The sequence below is a fragment of the Leucoraja erinacea genome, chromosome 40 (genome assembly GCF_028641065.1).
Source record: "Leucoraja erinacea ecotype New England chromosome 40, Leri_hhj_1, whole genome shotgun sequence".
Classification (NCBI taxonomy): Eukaryota; Metazoa; Chordata; class Chondrichthyes; order Rajiformes; family Rajidae; genus Leucoraja; species Leucoraja erinaceus.
Window position 1 is genome coordinate 8,053,494 of NC_073416.1, and position 22,013 is coordinate 8,075,506.

The following is a 22,013-nucleotide window of genomic DNA, read 5'->3' on the forward strand; positions in this document are numbered from 1 at the left end:
GAGGGGGGGGAGGGAGAGAGAGAGAGAGGGGAGAGAGATGGGGCAGAGAGAGAGGGGGGGAGAGATAGAGGTGAGAGAGAGACAGCATCTCTGGAGAGAAGGAATGGGTGTCGTTTCGGGTCGAGACCCTTCTTCAGACTGATGTCAGGGGAGGGGGGGGCAGAGATAGAATGTAGTCGGAGACAGTAAGACTGGTGGGAGAACTGGGAATGGGGAGGGGATGGAGAGAGAGAGAGAGGGAAAGCAAGGGCTGTCTGAAATTGGAGAAGTCAATGTTCATACCGCTGGGGTGTAAACTACCCAAGCAAAATATGAGGTGCTGCTCTACCAATTTGCGCTGGGCCTCACTCTGGCCATGGAGGAGGCCCAGGACAGAAAGGTCGGATTGGGAATGGGAATGGGAATGGGAGGGGGAGTTGAAGTGCCGAGCCACCGGGAGATCAGGGTGGCTCGGATGGAGCCCGGGTCTCTGGCGCCGTGAGGCAGCAACTCTACCACTGCGCCACTGTGTTTATAACCTGGCGTGAGTGTGTAAGATCCTTGTCGATGTTGCAGGGTGCAAAGTGCAAGATCCTCGCTGCCCTGCCTTTGCAGATGTAACATAGGTCTGTGCCACTGATCAGATCTCTCGATCTCTCCTGTAGAATTACTCACCCATTAACACCTTTTTAAACCCAGATATCTCCTTGGAGAGAGAGGGGAGGGAGCAGTGTGTGTTTTGATGGCCTCTCTCTAAAGACTTTAACAACTGCCACCTTGCAAGCAGTCACAGCCAGCCAGCAGCAGTCAAAGGTAAGACCACTTTTACAAATCATTTCTACACCCTCGTTGCAACTGGTCACAGTGGCACAGCGATCGAGTTACAATAGACAATAGGTGCAGGAGGAGGCCCTTCGGCCCTTCGAGCCATTCAATCTGATCACGGCTGATCATCCACAATCAGTACCCCGTTCCTGCCTTCTCCCCATATACCCTGACTCCGCTATCTTTAAGAGCCCTATCTAGCTCTCTCTTGAAAGCATCCAGAGAACCGGCCTCCACCGCCCTCTTAGGCAGAGAATTCCACAGACTCGCAACTCTCTGGGTGGAAAAGTGTCTCCTCGTCTCCGTTCTAAATGGCCGACCCCTTATTCTTAAATTATGTGTGTGGCCCCTGGTTCTGGACTCCCCCAACATCGGGAACATGTTTCCTGCCTCTTATATGTTTTGCTAAGATATCCTCTCATCCTTCTAAACTCCAGAGTGTACAAGCCCAGCCGCTCCATTCTCTCAGCATATGACAGTCCCGCCATCCCGGGAATTAACCTGGTGAACCTACGCTGGGCTCATTGTGATCTGGCTGATTGTCCCCTATCAATAACCCGTGCCTGCCTTCTCCCCATATCCCTTGACTCCACTAGCCCCTAGAGCTCTATCTAACTCTCTCTTAAATCCATCCAGTGACTTGGCCTCCACTGCCCTCTGTGGCAGGGAATTCCACAAATTCACAACTCTCTGGGTGAAAACGTTTTTTCTCACAGTCTTAAATGACCTCCCCTTTATTCGAAGACTGTGGCCCCTAGTTCTGGACTCGCCCAACATTGGGAACATTTTTCCTGCATCTAGCTTGTCCAGTCCTTTTATAATTTTATATGTTTCTATAAGATATCCCCTCATCCTTCTAAACTCCAGCGAATACAAGCCTAGTCTTTTCAATCTTTCCTCATATGACAGTCCCGCCATCCCAGGGATCAATCTCATGAACCTACGCTGCACTGCCTCAATCACAAGGATGTCCTTCCTCAAATCAAAACTGTACACAATACTCCAGACGTGGTCTCACCAGAGCCCTATACAACTGCAGAATAACCTCTCTACTCCTATACTGAAATCCTCTTGTTATGTAGGCCAACATTCCATTAGCTTTCTTCACTGCCTGCTGTACCTGCACACCAACTTTCAGTGACCGGTGTACAAGAACACCCAGGTTTCGCTGCACCTCCCCCTTACCTAACCTAATCCCATTGAGATAAATGTTTTTTCTATGTGGGGGAGGGGAGTAGGGTAAGGGGGGAACCGTTTCATAGTCACTTCCTGGCGAGGATGGGACTATTTCTCCAACGCGTGTCCTCGCCCCCCCCTCTTTGCGGCCTACCAGCTGGATCAGAGCGGCCTTTCCTACCTGAGACCGGGGACCGAACCAGAGCTTCGGTAGCGGCTATCGGCGCGGCGCTGGATTCACCGCGGAGTGGGCGATACCTACCTGGATCGCCGTTTGGAGCTCCGGAGCATTGGGCCTGCTCACGGAGCTGTGGTTCACGGAGCTCCCAGCGCTGACCGACATCGCGGAGTCCCTGGGGCCCTTTGCTGAGGGCCGCCAGCATGAATCTCCGCCTGGGGACTTCGGGTGCCGCGGACTGCTGTAGGAAGCGGCCGATTTGGAGGTCCGAGTCTCTGAGGTTGGCCGACGTTGGAGTTCCAACATCCCGGCGAGCGGGCCTGAGCGGCGAGCTGCCCGTAGCGGCGACTGCGCAGAGCTCCGGAGGCCCCGACCACGGGTGGACATCAGGAATATCGGAGGAAGATGACTGAACTTTGCTGCCTTCCCTCACAGTGGGAAACGTTTGATTCTGCTGTGTGGGGATGTTTATGTTGGACTCTATCGTGTGTTGTGTTCTTTATTTTATTGTATGGCTGTATGGTGATCACATTTCACTGTGCCACATGTGACAAATAAATATATCTGGTATCTTGTAACCTGTTCCGTTGTTTGTCAAAGAGGACCCTCTCTAACTTCTACAGGTGCACAGTAGAGGGCATGCTGACCGGTTGCATCGTGGCTTGGTTCGGCAATTTGAGCGCCCTGGAGAGTAAAAGACTACAAAAAGTAGTAAACACTGCCCAGTCCATCATCGGCTCTGACCTTCCCTTCCATCGAGGGGATTTATCGCAGTCGCTGCCTCAAAAAGGCTGGCAGCATCATCAAAGACCCACACCATCCTGGCCACACACTCATCTCCCTGCTACCTTCAGGTAGAAGGTACAGGAGCCTGAAGACTGCAACAACCAGGTTCAGGAATAGCTACTTCCCCACAGCCATCAGGCTATTAAACCTGGCTCGGACAAAACTCTGATTATTAATAACCCATTATCTGTCATTTGCACTTTATCAGTTTATTTATTCATGTGTGTATATATTTATATTATGGTATATGGACACACTGATCTGTTCTGCAGTCATGCCGACTATGTACTGGTGTGCTGAATTTCATTGTCCAAAGCAAGAATTTCATTGTCCGAAGGTACACAAAAATGCTGGAGAAACTCAGCGGGTGAGGCAGCATCTATGGAGCGAAGGAAATAGGCAACGTTTCGGGCCTGAAACCCTTCTTCAGACTGGATCAGGGACACATGACAATAAACTCTCTTGTAGTTTTTGCACAATCTGCAGGCATTGCCACTTTCATTTCACTCGCTTCTTGTATGTGTATGTGACAAATAAAGTTGATGTCTCGATTCAGACGGGGGGAAGGGGGGGGTGGGGGGGCTGTGGCAATATGCTCTTTGCTTTTTTCACCAGGGTTTATAACACTGTTAATAACAAAATGCTTTGTTCGACTTTAACTGGGGAACCACTGGCAAACAATAGTCTTTGTACAACACTAAATCCCTGTTATAATCACTGATTGCAAACTTCAAAGGTCACTGATTGCAAGCAATCAGCTCAGCACTTAATACAGGGATGGTTTTGGCAGCTTGGTACTTCCTGGTCTCTTTGAGAGGAGTTGAGTATAAGAGCAAAGAGGTCCTTCTGCAGTTGTACAGGGCCCTAGTGAGACCACACCTGGAGTATTGTGTGCAGTTTTGTCCTGTTGGCCTTTATAACAAGAGGAGTTGAGTATGGGAGCAAAGGAGGTCCTTCTGCAGTTGTACAGGGCCCCGGTGAGACCACACCTGGAGTATTGTGTGCAGTTTTGGCCTCCATAACAAGAGGTGCAGCATTTTGTGTCTTTTTATTTTGTCTTTGAAGGGGTGACGGTGTGGAAGTATGTGGAGTGGAATCTTGCCTCTATTCCTGGCCGGGCTGCAGCTCCTCTGTACAGAGCGTGTCCGCTACTGCCAAGCCCAGAGGCTGCCTGTGGATAAGAACGAGACTCTGGTCCAGAGCGCGATGAGGGAACAGCGGTACTACCTGCTCCGTCTGTTCGGGCACTACGGGGACAACGGCAAGCTGACCTTCGAGGGCCTACGCAGGCTGCTGGTCAACCTGGGACTGGGCGCAGTGCAGGTGGTGGAAATCGAACACGAAGATCTCGGGCACGCACACGTCTCGCACTTGGACGTTCTCGACCTGCAGGAGAAAGGACATGTACACAGCCACGTTCTAGACGATCACCATATCGACCAACCCACCAGCAAGGTGGAGGCTAACTCTGCAACCAACCCCTCCACACTGAGGTGAGGACAAATACACCAAGCACAGCTTCTCAGGGCAGGTGTTGCCGGGACTAGAGGGCAAAAACAGGAAGGCAGATTATTATCTAAATGGTGTCAAGTTGGGAAAGGGGAAGTACAACGGGATCTGGGGGTCCTTGTTCATCAGTCTATGAAAGTAAGCATGCAGGTACAGCAGGCAGTGAAGAAAGCCAATGCCATGTTGGCCTTTATAACAAGAGGAGTTGAGTATAGAAGCAAAGAGGTCCTTCTGCAGTTGTACAGAGCCCTAGTGAGACCACACCTGGAGTATTGTGTGCAGTTTTGGTCCCCTAATTTGAGGAAGGACATTCTTGCTATTGAGGGAGCCCAGCACAGGTTCACCAGGTTAATTCCCAGAGAGAGTTAGATAGAGCTCTTAAAGATAGCGGAGTCAGGGGATGTGGGGAGAAGGCTGGAACGGGGTACTGATTGGGGATGATCAGCTGTGATTACATTGAATGGCGGTGCTGGCTCGAATGGCCTCCTCCTGCACCTGTTGACTATTGTTTATTGTTAGGCCCATATCCCTCCAAACCTGTCCTATCCATGTACCAGTCTAACTGCTTCTTAAACGATGGGATAGTCCCAGCCTCAACTACCTCCTCCGGCAGCTCATTCCATACACCCACCACCCTGTACATTTACACCAAGCCCCTCAGATTGACATCCATCCTGAATGCGGGTGCTGTCTGTACGGAGTTTGCATGTTCTCCCCGTGACCTGCGTGGTTTTTCTCCGAGATCTTTGGTTTCCTCCCGCACTCCAAAGACGCGCGGGTCTGCAGGCCGAATGGCTTTGGTATAATTGCAAATTGTCCCTAGTGTGTGTAGGATAGTGTTAGTGTGCGGGGATCGCTGGAGAATCCATGTAGAAGTTGGCTGTTAAATAATCTCCAATTTCTCATCGTTTAAGCTCCCTCCGTGACTCCCTAGTCAATTTGTCCCTTCCAACTCCAACTACCCTTTCCCTTGCAACCACAAGAAATGCTACACTTGTCGCTTTACCTCCATCCAAGGACCCAAGCCGTCTTTCCAGGTGCGACAGAGGTTCACCTGCACCTCCTCCAACCTCATCTATTGCATCCGCTGCCCTAGATGTCAGCTGCTCTACATCGGTGAGACCAAGCGTAGGCTTGGCGATCGTTTTTCCCAACACCTCCGCTCCGATCGCAATAACCAACCTGATCTCCCGGTGGCTCAGCACTTCAACTCCCCCTCCCATTCCCAATCCGACCTTTCTGTCCTGGGCCTCCTCCATGGCCAGAGTGAGGACCACCGCTAATTGGAGGAGCAGCACCTCATATTTCGCTTGGGCAGTTTGTACCCCAGCGGTATGAACATTGACTTCTCTAATTTCAGGTAGTCCCTGCTTTCCCCTCCCCTTCCCAGCTCTCCCTCAGCCCACTGTCTCCGCCTCTTCCTTTCTTCTTCCCGCCCCCCCCCCCACCCCCCACATCAGTCTGAAGAAGGGTCTTGACCCGAAACGTCATCTATTTCCTTCACTCCGTAGATGCTGCCTGTCCCGCTGAGTTTCTCCAGCATTTTTGTCCACCTTCGATTTCTCTTCCATTGTTCAGCCACAGATTGGAGCAGAGAGCCAAGACCAAGAGAGGACTTCCTGCTTTGGGAAGAGACGATGACTTGTGGAACCGTAGGCCCAGCGGCTCCAGAGTCGGGAGGTTGGCACGTCAGAGTGTCGATGAAACAAAGTCCACCCTCACATTGGCCAAGGACATCACCTTCAACCACTCCAAATTCAACCACTGGCACGGAAATGTGAGCCTCAACATGCAGAATTGGATTAGAAGGTTTCTAATTAACGACTAGACTAGGCGGGACTGACTGGAGCGCTAGTATGGGTGTTGTGGGCCGAAGGGACTTGTTTCCAGACCACATAAAACCACCAGTTGCAGCAGGCAGTGAAGAAAGCCAATGGCATGTTGGCCTTTATAACAAGAGGAGTTGAGTATAGGAGCAAAGAGGTCCTTCTGTAGTTGTACAGGGCCCTAGTGAGACCACACCTGGAGTATTGTGTGCAGTGTTGGCCTGTTGGCCTTCATAACAAGAGGAGTCGAGTATAGGAGCAAAGAGATCCTTCCGCAGGTGTATAGGGGCCCTAGTGAGACCACACCTTGAGTATTGTGTGCAGATTTGGTCCCCTAATTTGAGGAAGGACATTCTTGCTATTGAGGGAGCTCAGCGTAGGTTCACCAGGTTAAATCCCGGGATGGCGGGACTGTCATATGCTGAGAGAATGGAGCGGCTGGGCTTGTGTACTCTGGAGTTTAGAAGGATGAGAGGGAATCCCATTGAAACGTATATGATTGTTAAGGGCTAGGACACGCTAGAGGCAGGAAACATGTTCCCGATGTTGGGGGAGTCCAGAACCAGGGGCCACACACAGTTTAAGAATTAGGAGTAAGTCATTTAGAACGGAGATGAGGAAACACTTTTTCTCACAGAGAGTGGTGAGTCTGTGGAATTCTCTACCTCGGAGGGCGGTGGAGGCCGGTTCTCTCGATGCTTTCAAGAGAGAGCTAGATAGGGCTCTTAATAATAGTGGAGTCGGGGGATATGGGGAGAAGGCAGGAACGGGGTACTGATTGGGGATGATCAGCCATGATCACATTGAATGGCGTTGCTGGCTCAAAGAGCCAAATGGCCGACTCCTGCACCTGTTGTCTATTGCGAACCGAGCGGAGGTGTTGGGCGAAGTGATCGCCAAGCCTGCGCTTGGTCTCACCGATGTAGAGCAGCTGACATCTAGAGCAGCGGATGCAACAGACGAGGTTGGAGGAGGTGCTGGTGAACCTCTGCCGCACCTGGAAAGACTGCTTGGGTCCTTGGATGGAGTCGAGGGGGGGAGGAAGTGTAATGTTATTATGAGTTTAATTCTGAGGAGATATTTTTTGTTTGTGCAACAGTGTTTGAATGTAAGCCAGCTTCTGGTGAACTTTGGATTGAGTTCTGTGAACGAGATTACTCTGCAACAGTTCACCTACATCTGTCCAGCATTGTTGTATCAGATTGACAGCCGTGTCTGTATCTACCATCACGACTGGCTCCAGAAACAGCAGACGAATGATCACTCCACATCAGGTACGATCTCCCGGTGGCTCAGCACTTCAACTCCCCCGCCCATTCCCAATCCCAATCCCAACGGAGATGAGCAAAAACTCTTCCACCCAGAGAGTTGTGAGTCTGTGGAATTCTCTGCCGCAGAGGGCGGTGGAGGCTAATTCACTGGATGCTTTCAAGAGAGAGCTAGATCGGGCTCTTAAAAATAGCGGAGTATGGGGAGAAGGGAGGAATTGGGGATGATCAGCCATGATCACATTGAATGGCGGTGCTGGCTAGAAGGGCCGAATGGCCTACTCCTGTACCTATTGTCGATTTACCTCCCCCCTTGACTCCATTCAAGGACCCAAGCAGTCGTTCCAGGTGCGACAGAGGTTCACCTGCACCTCCTCCAACCTCATTTATTGCATCCGCTGCTCTAGATGTCAGCTGATCTACATCAGTGAGACCAAGCGTAGGCTTGGCGATCGCTTCACTGAACACCTCCGCTCGGTTTGCAAATAACCAACCTGATCTCCTGGTGGCTCAACACTTCAACTGCCCCTCCCATTCCCAATCCAACCTTTCTGTCCTGGGCCTCCTCCATGGCCAGAGTGAACACCACCGTAAATTGGAGGAGCAGCACCTAATATTTCGCTTGGGCAGTTTGCACCCCAGCGGCATGAACATGGACTTCTCTAATTTCAGGTAGTCCTTACTATCCCCCTCGTTCCCCCTCCCCCTCCCATGGTCTTGGGCAGAGCTGTTACAATAGACAACAGGTACAGGAGTAGGCCATTCGGCCCTTCGAGCCAGCACCGCCATTCAATGTGATCATGGCTGATCATCCACAATCAGTACCCCGTTCCTGCCTTCTCCCCATATCCCCTGACTCCGCTATCTTTAAGAGCCACATCTTGCTCTCTTGAAAGCATCCAGAGAACCGGAGAATTCCACAGACTCACAACTGTATGTGAGACAAAGTGTTTCCTCGTCTCCTTTCTAAACAGCTTAATTGTAGGTTAATTGGCTTGGTAAATGTAAAAATTTGTCCCTAGTGGGTGTAGGATAGTGTTAGTGTGCGGGGGTCTCTGGTCGGCACGGACCTGGTGGGCTGAAGGGCCTGTTTCTGCGCTGTATCTCTAAACTAAACACTCTTTAGACTTTAGAGATACAGCGTGGAAACAGGCCCTACGGCCCACTGAGTCCGTGCCGACCAGCGATCACCCCATTCACTAGCATTGGAACGTGGACAGGTACAAAGTGCTGGAGTAACTCAGCGGGTCAGGCAGGCAGCATCTGTGGAGAGGAGGAATGGGTGACGTTTCGGGTCGAGACCCTCCTCCACCTTGGGAAATGGGTTGCCTGGGGTTGTGTTAAACTTGGCGTGCATCTTGCCTTTGCAGTGTGGCTCTGTGGCTTTGCAGCCATTACTGCGATCAGCCTGACATCACTGATGGCCGTTGCTGTAATACCGTTTCTGGGGCCATCTGTGTCCGACTCGCTTCTCAACTTCCTTGTGGCACTAGCTGTGGGCACGCTCGCAGCTGATGCTCTGCTACATCTCATGCCTCATGTAAGTATGACCGACTGACAATAGACTATAGGTGCATTCGGCCCTTCGAGCCAGCACCGCCATTCAATGTGATCATGGCTGATCGTCCCCAATCAATAACCCGTGCCTGCCTTCTCCCCATATCCATCGACTCCACTAGCCCCTAGAGCTCTATCTAACTCTCTCTTAAATCCATCCAGTGACTTGGCCTCCACTGCTCTCTGTGGCAGGGAATTCCACAGATTCACAACTCACTGGGTGAAAAAGTTTTTTTCTCACCTCAGTCTTAAATGACCTCCCCTTTATTCTAATACTGTGGCCCCTGGTTCTGGATTCACCCAACATTGGGAAAAATTTTCCTGCATCTAGCTTGTCCAATCCTTTTATAATTTTATATCTTTCTATAAGATCTTCCCTCATCCTTCTAAATTCCAATGAATACAAGCCTAGTCTTTTCAATCTTTCCTCATATGACAGTCCCGCCATCCCATGGTTCAATCCCGTGAACCTACGCTCTCTCTTGAAAGCATCCAGTGAATTGGCCTCCGGGGGGGGAAAGATGAGGTACGAAGGTAAGCTAGCCAAGAATATAAAGGAGGATAGCAAAAGCTTCTTTGGGTATGTGAAGAGGAAAAAAAATAGTTAAGACCAATTAGTGAACCTGCCTCCACCGCCTTCTGAGGCAGAGAATTCCATAGCCACACCACTCTCTGTGAGAAAAAGTGTTTCCTCATCCCCGTTCTAAATGGCTTGCTCCTTATTCTTAAACTGTGTATGGCCCCTGGTTCTGGACTCTCCCAACATCGGGAACATGTTCCCTGTCTCTAGCGTGTCCAAGCCCTTAACAATCTTATATGTTTCAATGAGATCCCCTCTAATTCTTCTAAACTCCAGTATACAAGCCCAGCCGCTCCATTCTCTCAGCATATGACAGTCCTGCCATCCCGGGAATTAATCTGGTGAACCTACGCTGGGCTCCCTCAATAGCTAGAATGTCCTTCCTCAAATTAGGGGACCAAAACTGCACACAATACTCCAGGTGTGGTCTCACCAGGGCCCTGTACAACTGCAGAAGGACCTCTTTGCTCCTATACTCGATTCCTATTAGCCAAGTCAATAGCAAGACTACATTCTAAGTGTCCTGCCCACTCCCCTGACATCAGTCTGTGGAAGGGATTTGACCCGAAACATCGCCATTCCTCCTCTCCAGAGATGCTGCCTGCACCTCTTGTCTATTCCCTATGGTCCATGTGTCAGATGGGCAACTTGAGAAGATTGTGAAGATCTTTGTCTTTCTGTGTAGGCCCAGGATCACACACACAAGACTCCAGAGAGCAGTACAGGGCACTCAATACTGGAGGGGAAGGATGCGATTTGGAAAGGCCTGACTGTACTGGGTGGAATCTACCTCCTCTTTCTCATCGAGAACCTCATAGATTTGTCCAGGAACCACGGTAGAAAGATCAAGGTGAGTTGACGAATGACGAGTGAATGCACACTTGATTACACCTGACTGGTTCACACTTTAGAGATACAGCGCGGAAACAGGCCCTTCGGCCCACCGAGCCCGTGCCGACCAGCGGTCACCCCGTACAATAGCACTATCCTACACACTAGACTTTAGAGATACAGCACGGAAACAGGCCCTTCAGCCCACCGAGTCCGTGCCCACCAAACTCAGCGGGTGAGGCAGCGTCTATGGGGAAAAGGAATAGGTGACACTTGCACTATCCTACACACTAGACTTTAGAGATACAGCACGGAAACAGGGCCTTCAGCCCACCGAGTCCGTGCCGACCAGAGATCCCTGCACACTAACACTGTCCTACACACACTAGACAACAGACAATGGGTGCAGGAGTAGGCCATTCGGCCCTTCGAGCCAGCACCGCCATTCAATGTGATCATGGCTGATCATCTCCAATCAGTGTCGTTCCTGCCTTCTCCCCCCCCATATCCCCTGACTCCGCTATCTTTAAGAGCCTTATCTAACTCTCTTGATGTTAGATAAGGTCTTGGTGTTAGAGCCCCCGGTGTGCGCTCGCAAAGTCCCGCGGCCATTCCAGCCGCGCGGGGCGGTGATGTCAGGCCCCGCTCCAGGAGCTCTTCAACCCTGCAACGAGGAGCGGCCTCCAACGGGAAGAAGCCGGGGACTCTGGTGCCGACTCACCGTTGCCGTCGCGGAGCTGGCCGAGACCGGAGCGGTGGTGGAACGCTGCTGCTGCTGCTGCTGCTGAGTCGGAGGCTCCAACGGCAGGTCTGTGGACGGCGGCACCGGGAGCCCGCGGCTCCCTGGAGGGAGACCGCTTTTCGGGGCTCCTGCAACGGCGAATTCTCCCGCCCGTGTTGCGGGGTTAAAGAGCTCCTGGAGCGGGGCCTGACATCACCGCCCCGCGCGGCTGGAATGGCCGCGGGACTTTGCGAGCGCACACTGGGGGCTCTAACACCAAGACCCGGTGTGCGACCTCGCATCACCCGGCGTGGCTTTAATGGCCGCGGGACAATCGCCATCGCCAGCCGGGGGCTTTGACTTTGACTCTGACATCGGGGGGGGGGAGAGTGCAGTGGAGAGTTAAGTTTTTTTTGGCCTTCCATCACAGCTATGTGATGGATGTTGATGTAAAATGTAATTATGTTGTGTCTGGGGTCTATTTGTGTGTAATGTATGGCTGCAGAAACGGCATTTCGTTTGGACCTCCAGGGGTCCAAATGACAATTAAATTGACTCTTGACTCTCTTGACCCTTGAAAGACCTTGGAGATCCAGCGCGGAAACAGGCTCTTCGGCCCACCGAGTCTGTGCCAACCAGCGATCCCCGAACAATAACACTATCCTATACACACTTTAGACTTTAGAGATACAGCGCGGAAACAGGCCCTTCGGCCCACCGAGTCCGCACCTACCAGCGATCCCCGCACATTAACATTATCCTACACACACTAGGGACATTTTTTTACATTTACACCAAGCCAATTAACCTACAAACCTGTACGCCGTTGGAGTGTGGGAGGAAAATGAAGATCTCGGAGAAAACCCTCGCGGGTCACGGGGAGATGGTACAAACTCCGTACAGACAGCGCCCGTAGTCGGGATTGAACCCGTGTCTCCGGCGCCGTGAGGCAGCAACTCTACCGCTACTGCGCCACCGTGAATGCCATAGTCTGGGCAAGAGACTCTTGGCCAACGTCAGAGCAACTAACTCTTTCTAATTTCCAGTCGACAGATAAAAGGCAGCAGGCGGCCATGACAGGCCTCAAAATGGAAGATTGTGTCAACGTCGAAGTAGGCCGCTTGGATCCTGATCACGGTAATTAGATTTACAGACACTAGCTTCAGTTACAGATAGTTGGAGACAAGGAGAATGGGATTGGGGAAGGGGTGGTGGTTGGGGAGTGGGGAGGGTACAGTCACAATAGACAATATTGTTCATTTTCTATTGTCTATTGGCCCTTCCAGCCAGCACCGCCATTCAATGTGATCACGGCTGATCATCCTCAATCAGTACCCCGTTCCTGCCTTCTCCCCATATCCCCTGACTCCGCTATCTTTAAGAGCCCTATCTAGCTCTCTCTTGAAAGCATCCAGAGAACTGGTCTCCGCCGCCCTCTGAGGCAGAGAATTCCACAGACTCGCCACTCTCTGTGTTGAAAAGTATTTCCTCGTCTCCGTTCTAAATGGCCGACCCCTTATTCTTAAACTGTGGCCCCTGGTTCTGGGCTCCCCCAACATCGGGAACATGAGGGGGAGAGAGAAAGAGTGAAGGGAAGAGAGAGGTGGGAGAGAGAGAGAGGGGGCAGGGAGAGAGGGGGCAGGGAGAGAGGAGAGGGGTAGAGAGAGACAGAGAAGAGGGAGAAGGGGGTAGAGAGAGAGAGAGAGAGAGGAGAGAGGCCTACTCCTGAGAGAGGAGAGGGGGGGGGAGAGAGAGAGAGGGGAAGGGAGAGGGAGTGGGGGAGAGATCGAGGGAGGAAGAGAGTGGGGGGGAGAGAGAGAGAAGGGGGAGAGAGAGGGGGGGGTAGAAAGGGGAGAGGCCTACTCCTGCACCTATTGTCTATTGCCCCTTTGAACCACAGAGGAGATGCTGAAGGTGTCACTGAGTGACTGCCAACGTTCAGAGGCTTGTGACGGGGAAGATCTGGATGAGACGGTACCAGAGGTGACGTCTCTTGGACATTCCAGCCACCCACGGGCTGGTGAAAGTGAGCAAGGCCCCCGACGAGATGACTCCAGCCTCAAGCCACAAGGCCGATCCTGTACGCACTCCCATGCACTGGTTGGCGCGCAGGGCTCTGGGATGGTGAATATTGCCTGGATGGTGATTGTAGGAGATGCCGTGCACAACTTCACCGATGGCCTCGCCATTGGTAAGAGTTTTTACTCTAGACTTTGGAGATACAGCGCGGAAACAGGCCCTTCGGCCCACCGAGTCCGTGCTGACCAGCGATCCCCGCACACTAACACTATCGAACCATCCTACCCCAACTATAGAGCGGTCCTGAACTACTATCTACCTCACTGGAGACCCTGGGACTATCTTTGATCGGACTTTATTGGACTTTATCTTGCACTAAACATTATTCACGTTATTCCACTTTTATCCCTTTTACTCCAGCTTTTTGTGTCTATCTCCGGTCTAAAACAGCATCTGGAGTTCCTTCACTAACTAACACTAACTAACTAACACTAACTAGCTAACACTAACTAGCTAACACTAACTAACAAACAAACGAACTAACTATAACTAACTAACTTTAACCAACTATAACTAACTGGCTAACTAAATAACGAACTAGCTAATTAACTATAACTAACTATAACTGACTAACTATAACTAACTAACCAACTAAATAACTAACTAGCTAATTAACTATAAGTAACTACAACTAAGTAACTAAAATAAACTAACTATAACTAGCCAAATATAACCAACCAACTAAATGACTAACTAACTAAATAACTAACTAGCTAATTAACTATAGCTAACTACAACTAAGTAATTAAAATAAGCTAACTATAACTAGCCAAATATAACTAACTAACCAACTAAATGACTAACTAACTAGCCAACTAATTAACTATCTAGCTAATTAACTATAACTACAACAAAGTAACTAAAACAAAATAAATATAACTAGCCAACTATAACTAACTAACCAACTAAATGACTAACTAACCAACTAAATGACTAACTGAGCAACCATCTAACCAACCAACCAACTAAGTGACTAGCTGAGCTTGATGATGTGATCGTTGCTTCCATCTCGTTTACAGGGACCGCGTTCTCCACTGGCATCACCGGAGGGTTGAGCACCACCATTGCTGTCTTTTGCCACGAACTTCCTCATGAACTCGGTGAGCCTTTGCTCAGCGCAGAGCCACGGTTTACAAAGACGACCGTATCTTCCCTGGAGACCTGTGGGATTACCTGTGGGGCGAGGGGGGGGTGGTGGGGGGGGGGGGGGGGGTGACAGGGAGGGGTCCAGAGGTGACCAGGGCAATGGGCAAGAGATGTTGGTATGATGAGCGGTAGACAAAAAGTGCTGGAGTAACTCAGCGGGTCAGGCAGCATCTCTGGAGAGAACGAATGGGCGGCGTTTCGGGCCGAGGTCCTTCTTCCCTTAGTATGACGAGCGTTTGTCGGCACTGGGCCTGAAGTTTAGGAGAATGAGGGGGCGACCTCATTGAAACGTCACCGAATAATGATATAGAGTGGATGTGGAGAGGATGTTTCCACTAGTGGGAGATCCCAGGGATTAACCTGATGAACCTACTTGGCTAATAACGTGCTCGGAATCGTGCACTTGGCTGATAGGAATTCAATATAAGAGCAAAGAGGTCCTTCTGCAGTTGTACAGGGCCTTAGTGAAACCACATCTGGAGTATTGTGTGCAGTTTTGGTCTCCAAATTTGAGAAAGGACATCCTTGCTATTGAGGGAGCCCAGCGTAGGTTCACCAGGTTAATTCCCGGGATGGCGGGACTGTAATATGCTGAGAGAATGGAGCGGCTGGGCTTGTACACTCTGGAGTTTAGAAGGATGAGAGGGAATCTCATTGAAACATATAAGATTATTAAGGGTTTGGACACGCTAGAGGCAGGAAACATGTTCCCGATGTTGGGGGAGTCCAGAACCAGGGGCACACACGCAGTTTAAGAATAAGGAGGAAGCCATTTAGAACGGAGACGAGGAAACACTTTTTCTCGCAGAGAGTGGCGAGTCTGTGGAAGTCTCTGCCTCAGAGGGCGGTGGAGGCAGGTTGGCTGGATGCTTTCAAGAGAGAGCCAGATAGGGTTATTAAAGGTAGCGGAGAGATATGGGGAGAAGGCAGGAACGGGGTACTGATTGTAGATGATCAGCCATGATCACATTGAATGGTGGTGCCGTCTGGAAGGGCCAAATGGCCTATTCCTACATCTATTGTCTATTGTTCATTGTCTATAACGTATGATTATGATCTTCTGGGTGTTCCTGTATTACAGGTGACTTTGCTGTGTTGATACAGGCAGGGATGGAGGTGAGGAGAGCTGTGATATTTAACCTGGTGTCGGCTGTCTTCAGCTACCTGGGCATGGCACTGGGGATTATAGTCGGACAAAACACAGTCAACGTAACTCCCTGGATATTCACCATTACTGCAGGCATTTTCCTGTATGTGGCGTTGGTCGACATGGTAAGTCATCTCTAACATAAAACATAGAAAAATAAAACCAGCACTTTGTACCTGTCCATGTTCTCCAGAGATGCTGCCTCACTCGCTAAGTTACTCCAGCATTTTTGTCTACCATAGACAATAGGTGCAGGAGTAGGCCATTTGGCCCTTCAAGCCAGCACCGCCATTCAATGTAATCATGGCTGATCATCCCCAATCAGTACCCCGTTCCTGCCTTCTCCCCATATCCCCTGACTCCGCTAGCCCCTAGAGCTCTATATAACTCTCTTTTAAATTCATCCAGTGAATTGGCCTCCACTGCCATCTCTAAAGTCTAAAGTGTATGTAGGATAGTGTTAGTGTGCGGGGATCGCTGGTCGGCACGGACTCGGTGGGCCGAAGGGCCTGTTTTCTTGCTGTATCTCCAAACTAAACTAGTGTGTGAACGGGCGATCGCTGGTCGGCGCCGACTTGGTGGGCCGAAGGGCCTGTTTCCGCGCTGTACCTCAAAACCAAATCTCTAAAGCAAACTGAGATGACAATCATTCCCTCTTTCTTGCAGCTCCCCGAAATGCTACGAAGCCAATCCAACGGCAGACGCAAGCGACATCTCGGACAGTTTTTGGGGGAGAACCTGGGCTTCCTGCTGGGAGCTGGAGTCATGTTGTGCATCGCACTGTTTGAGGATCGACTTCTCTTCGACTACAGCTATTAATATTGTGAAGCCACGTGGAGAGGAGCAGCGCAGTTCCTCATACGATGAATGAATGAATGAATAAGTTTATTGGCCAAGTATTCACATACAAGGAATTTGCCTTGGTGCTCCACCCGCAAGTGACAACATGACATGCAGTGAGGAATGACACATAAAACATTATTAATAAAATTATAAATATGATACGATAGAACTTTATTTATCCCAGGAGGGAAATTAATCTGCCAACAGTTAATACACACAAAATGCAGTCAAGGGGGGAGGTAAAGCGGCAAGTGTAGCATTTCTTGCGGTTGCAAGGGAAAGTGCCAGGGGAGGGACAAATTGACCAGGGAGTTACGGAGGGAGCGGTCTCTGCGGAAAATCAGGGAATTACGGAGAAAACTGGTTTAACTGAATGATCTGCCGAGATTTTGTTTAAGGTCTCAAGACTTGTCTCTGAGGCCAAATCCTCATTTCACTATCCTTTCACCATGATTAATGCCAAACAGATATATATATATATAGTACTGGCCTCCACCGCCCTCTGAGGAAGAGAATTCCACAGACTCACAACTCTCTGGGTGAAAAAGTGTTTCCTCATCTTCGTTCTAAATGGCCGACCCCTTATTCTTGAACTGTGTGTGTGGCTCCTGGTTCTGGACTCCCCCAACATCGGGAACGTGTTTAGTCTAGTTTAATTGGGGTTTAGACTCCTTCTCCTCCTTGCGTATGGAATTGCGCAGCCTAGCGTTAAAGGACAACGTGTTCTATTTGATCTTATTTTGATTGCACTCCCCCAACATCGTGAGTCTAGTTTAAGGTTGGACTCCTCTCCTCCTTGCGTATGGAATTGCGCAGCCTAGCGTTAAAGGACAACGTGTTTATTTGATCTTATTTTGATTGCATTCGTCGAAACAGGGTGGACCACGTGAAGGTTGAAATCTCCCACCCCAAGGTTTAGGCTAGTTTAGTATAACTGAAGTTTAATTTAATTGTGGTTTAGTTTAGAAAATAAACATAGAAAATAGGTGCAAGAGGAGGCCATTCGGTCCTTCGAGCCAGCACCGACATTCATTGTGGTTTAGTTTTTAATTGAAGCGTAGATTTTAATTGAAGTTTAATTTAATTGAGGTTAGTTTAATTGTTCAGTTTAGTTTAAGTTTAGTTTACTATAATTGATGTTTAATTTAATAGTTTAGTTTAATTGAAGTTTAGTGTTATGTATGAAATTTGATTGGACATATTGGATGTCTTGCACATTGGTACAGTAGCACAGGAGGAGAATGATGGTGGCGTTCAGAATAAAGAAGATTGTTCGTTATCTCCCGTGTCCGAGTGTTATTTAAAGTCCCTTCCAAGCACCAAATACACAACTATTAGTTTAATTGTGGTTTAGTTTGTTCAAGAATGAACTGCAGATGCTGGAAAATCGAAGGTAGACAAAAATGCTGGAGAAACTCAGCGGGTGGAGCAGCATCTATGGAGCGAAGACCCACTGAGTTTCTCCAACATTTTTGCCTACCTTGTGGTTTAGTTTAATTGTTCAGTTTAGTTTATTATAATTGATGTTTAGTTTAATTTAATAGTCAAGTCACTTTTATTTCTATAGCTCATTTAAAAAAACAACTCTGGTTGGCCAAAGTGCTTTAAGAATAGTATAAGAATAATAGTTTAATGTAATAGTTTAATTTAATACTTTTAATTAATAGTTTAATAGAGGTTGAGTTGACTCCACCCACTGCCCGCCCTCTCTCCTCATTGGCTCCATCACCCGTCCATCATCACCAGTCCCCCGCCCCCTACATTGCGTCCAATCCGCCGGATGTCCCGTCCTCATTGGCTCCCCCTCCCCGGATGTCCCGCCCACCACGAATCCTCTCCGCTCATTGGTGGAGACGGGTGTCCTGCCCTCCCCCCTACATTGGCTCCAATCCCCGTCCGTCAGCCGGGTGTCCCGCCCTCCTCTCCCATTGGTCACGCCGGCCGTGGCGCCCGGATCCGCGCTTTCCATTGGTCGCCCAGGGCCGGAAGGGGCAGGACTTGCGTCAGAGCCGCGACGACGCCGAAGCGACCGGTCACCGAGTGGAGAAGGTGAAGGAGAAAATAGAGAGAGAGAGAGAGAGAGGGGGAGGGGGAAGGAATGGAGGGGAAATGGGAGTGTCGGGCGAGGAGGAGGGGTGGGGAGAAGAGGGTGGAGGGGTATGAGGGGGGGATGAACGATGTGGGGGAGAGATGCTGCTGGGATCTTGCTGTGTACTGACCTCTCCCCCTCTCTCACCCCCCCCCCCCCCCCTGCAGGTTTGGGCGAGGGGAGCGATGAGGAGGAGATAACTGGGGGAGACTGGGAACCCCATCTCGCACCACCCTTTGCCTCTGTCTCTCTCACCCTCTCTCCCTCTTCTCCCCGTCTCCCTCCCCTCTACCTGTCTCTCTCCCTCTCACCCCCTCCGTCTCCCCGCACTCTCACTTCCTCTCTCCCCCCCCCTCCCCTCTGCCTCTGTCCCCCTCCCTCACCCCTTCTCTCTCTCCCCCTCCCTTCTCCCTTCTTCCTCCTCTCTCTCCCCCTCCCCCCATGCAGCCCACAGACCACAAGCCCCTCACCTGCCCCCTCTGCCCGTTTGCCACTCACAGCGCGGAGGAGCTGACCCGCCACCGACCCCCTCCACTCCCCCCTGGAGCCCCCCCCCCCCCTCCCTTCCCCCCTCCCCCTCCCGTGGCCCCTGGCGAATGCTGGTGGCCCGTTGTAGAGTCCCAGACGGGGGAGGGGGAGAGGGGTGAGGGGGATAGAGAGGGCGAGAGGGGGTGGGAGGGGGAGAGGGGGGTTGAGGGGGATAGAGAGGGCGAGAGGGGGTGGGAGGGGGGAGAGGGGGGAGTCCCAGCCCGAGTCCCAGTCCCAGCCCCCTCAGCGCTGGAGATCCAGGGTCCACCGCTGTGACCTGTGTGCCTACTCGGCCATGGGCAAGCAGGAGCTGCGAGTCCACGAGAGGGAACGACACATGCGGGAGGGGAGCGGGGTGATCAGCTGCGGCCGCTGCAACTACAGCACCAGCAAGATCAGCTGTTGGAGGCAGCACAAGTTGCTGCATCCCGGGCCGGCCGGCTCGAGAGTCTACATGTGCCGGACGTGTAGCTGGAAGACCCGCTACCGACACTCGCTGGTCAAGCACATCGCCCTCCACACCGGCAACAAGTCCTTCCAGTGTGGACAGTGCGGCTTCGCCTGCTCCCGCAAAGAGAATCTCAAACGCCACCAACTCACGCATCTGAAGAAGGGGGCGGACGGCAAGGGGCTGATGCTGCGCTGTGGCTGGTGTGACTATACCACGGCCCATAGTAATGCTCTACGCAGGCACGCAGTGGCCCTGCACAATGGTGAGTGTGCACGAGAGGAGGGGTGGGGGAAGAGGTGTGAGTCTGTGTGTGAATGATCCACGACATCACACACACACACAGTGAAAGATGAGTCTTTATTCCATCAGTAATCCAGGACATTTAAACTGCCAGCCATTCACTCCCAGCTCGGCGCGGCTTGTGATGTCGATGTTCGTGTAGTACCGTGTAGTACTGTCATACCATGTAGTGGGTGGCTGTATATATGTGTGTAGTGGCGTGGGTTAATAAGGGTTTCATCTGCATCATGGCTCATAGCAACGCCACATAGACATGCAGTAGCTAGACATGATGGTGAGTGTGGAGGAGAGAGGAGGGGGGGGGGGAGGAGGGGGGGGGGGAGAGAGGAGATGGTGTGAGGTGTGACTACACTTCTCACAGCAGCGCACTAATGCAGTAATGCAGGCACTGGTGAGTGGGAGAGGGAGGGGGGCAGGGGGGTGCTGTGTCAGGGGGGTGGGGGGAGGGGGATGATGCTGTACTGGGTCCAGCTGCCTCACCCTCCATTAATGACTCTAAACCCCCCTATCTCTCTCTCCCATCTCCCCCCCCCTCTCTCCCATCCCCCCCCCTCCCCTCTCTTCCCCAGCGGACGACGAGAGCTATGTGCCGGAATACCAGTGTGATGTGTGTGACTTCACCACCACCAAACTCAGCAACTTCTCCACACACAAGATCACCCACCTGTACGGTGAGACAGGGGAGGGTGGAGAGAGGAGAGAGGAGGGAGGGGAAAGGGGGGGGGGAGAGGGGAGTGGGGGAGGAGAGAGAGAGAGAGGGAGGGGGGGGGTGTTGTGGTAGAGGGAAGGGGGGGGGGGGGGCAGGAGAGAGGAGGGGGAAGAGGGGGGGTGGGGATGGGGGAAAGAGAGGCGATGTGTACAGCCCACAAATCAATCAACAACCCCCTCTCTCTCTTCCCCATCCCCCCCTCTCTCCCCCCCCCCCCCCCCCCCCTCTCCCTCCCTCTCTCTCCCCCCCCCCTCCCTTTGATCTGGAATTTTTTGTTGGTTCACATGCTTGAATATTTATGAATGTCTTATTATCATTAATATTTAGTGTTTCCCGAGTCATTCGTAACTGTCACTGTATGTCATGTTGTTACTTGTGGGCGGAGCACCAAGGCAAATTCCTTGTATGTGAATACTTGGCCAATAAACTCTCTCCTCTCCCCCCTCTCCTTCCCCCCCCCCCCCCCCCCCCCTCAGCTTCTTCCAGCTTTGGACGATAGCTAATATAAAACAATTCCTCCAGTTTGATGACCTCGAAAAGATCATCCACACATTTATCTCCTCCCGCCTAGATTACTGCAACTCCCTTTAAACTGGCATCAGCTAATCTTCCCTGTCCCGCCTGCAACTGGTCCAAAATGCCGCAGCGAGACTCCTGACGGGCACCCGAAAAAGGGACCACATCACCCCGATCCTGGCCTCTCTCCACTGGCTCCCTGTGCGGTTCCGTATATATTTCAAGATCCTCCTCTATGTCTACAAAGCCCTCAATGGGCTTGCCCCCTCCTACATTAAAAGTCTTCTCACCCACCACTCCACCTCCAGGTCCCTCAGATCGGCCAACCTGGGGCTGCTGAATATCCCGCAGTCTAGGCATAAGCTTAGGGGCGAGCGAGCCTTTGCGGTTGTAGCTCCTAGACTGTGGAACAGCATCATCCCCCTTCAGAACTGCCCCCTCCATCGACTCCTTTAAGTCAAGATTAAAAACTTATCTATACTTCCAAGCCTTTCCTGACGTCCACTGAGCGAGGGCTATATGTATATATGTGTGTAGTTTGTTTGTTTATACTATTCTTATAACAAATGTAAAGCGCTTTGGCCAACAAGAGTTGTTTTTTAAATGCGCTATAGAAATAAATGTGACTTGACTTGACTCTCCCTCTCTCCCCTCTAGGCTACATGTTGGTACAGATGAACCAGTCTCGTCCCCTGAAGTGCAGCCTCTGTGCCTTTGTCACTGACCAGTGGGACAGCTTGCAGGATCACCAGCGCACGCACCAGGAGCTCTGCTGCATGGATGAGGGGGAGGGGGAGACGGAGACCTCCAGAGAGGGGGAGAGGGGACCCCGATCCGAGCCCCCCGTGAACGGGGACAGACGTGCACTTGCCTCCCGGAGGCGACGTCGGAGAGGGGCCAACCCGAGAGTTGGGTCACCGGCTGTCTGGGAGACCCCCCCCCCCCTCCCCCTCCTCTCTCTCTCCCCCC

General features: G+C 51.4%; 1 protein-coding gene across 2 annotated transcripts; it reads left to right on the plus strand.

The window, feature by feature from the left end:
* Positions 1-678: 678 nt before the first annotated feature.
* LOC129714741 (zinc transporter ZIP10-like) lies at positions 679-17,197 on the plus strand. Of its 2 annotated transcripts, XM_055664544.1 has the most exons (11): positions 679-792; positions 4,010-4,437; positions 6,032-6,230; positions 7,379-7,553; positions 8,918-9,087; positions 10,370-10,534; positions 12,283-12,373; positions 13,137-13,427; positions 14,335-14,415; positions 15,543-15,733; positions 16,275-17,197. In XM_055664544.1, exons 2-11 carry the CDS (start codon positions 4,028-4,030, stop codon positions 16,425-16,427), a joined length of 1,926 nt encoding a protein of 641 aa, XP_055520519.1. In that variant the 5' UTR covers positions 679-792; positions 4,010-4,027; the 3' UTR covers positions 16,428-17,197. The 2 variants fall into 2 exon arrangements, with proteins under 2 accessions (XP_055520519.1, XP_055520520.1); XM_055664545.1 differs by lacking the exon at positions 15,543-15,733.
* Positions 17,198-22,013: the final 4,816 nt, after the last annotated feature.

What these genes read in the sequence shown, in the direction of transcription:
- LOC129714741 (XM_055664544.1), top strand. Translation starts at nt 4,028, where the DNA reads ATGTGGAGTGGAATCTTGCCTCTATTCCTGGCCGGGCTGCAGCTCCTC. An exon ending in CCGCTTGGATCCTGATCACG is followed by an intron (nt 12,374 to 13,136) that starts GTAATTAGATTT and finishes TTTGAACCACAG; the next exon opens with AGGAGATGCTGAAGGTGTCA. An exon ending in CGAACTTCCTCATGAACTCG is followed by an intron (nt 14,416 to 15,542) that starts GTGAGCCTTTGC and finishes CCTGTATTACAG; the next exon opens with GTGACTTTGCTGTGTTGATA.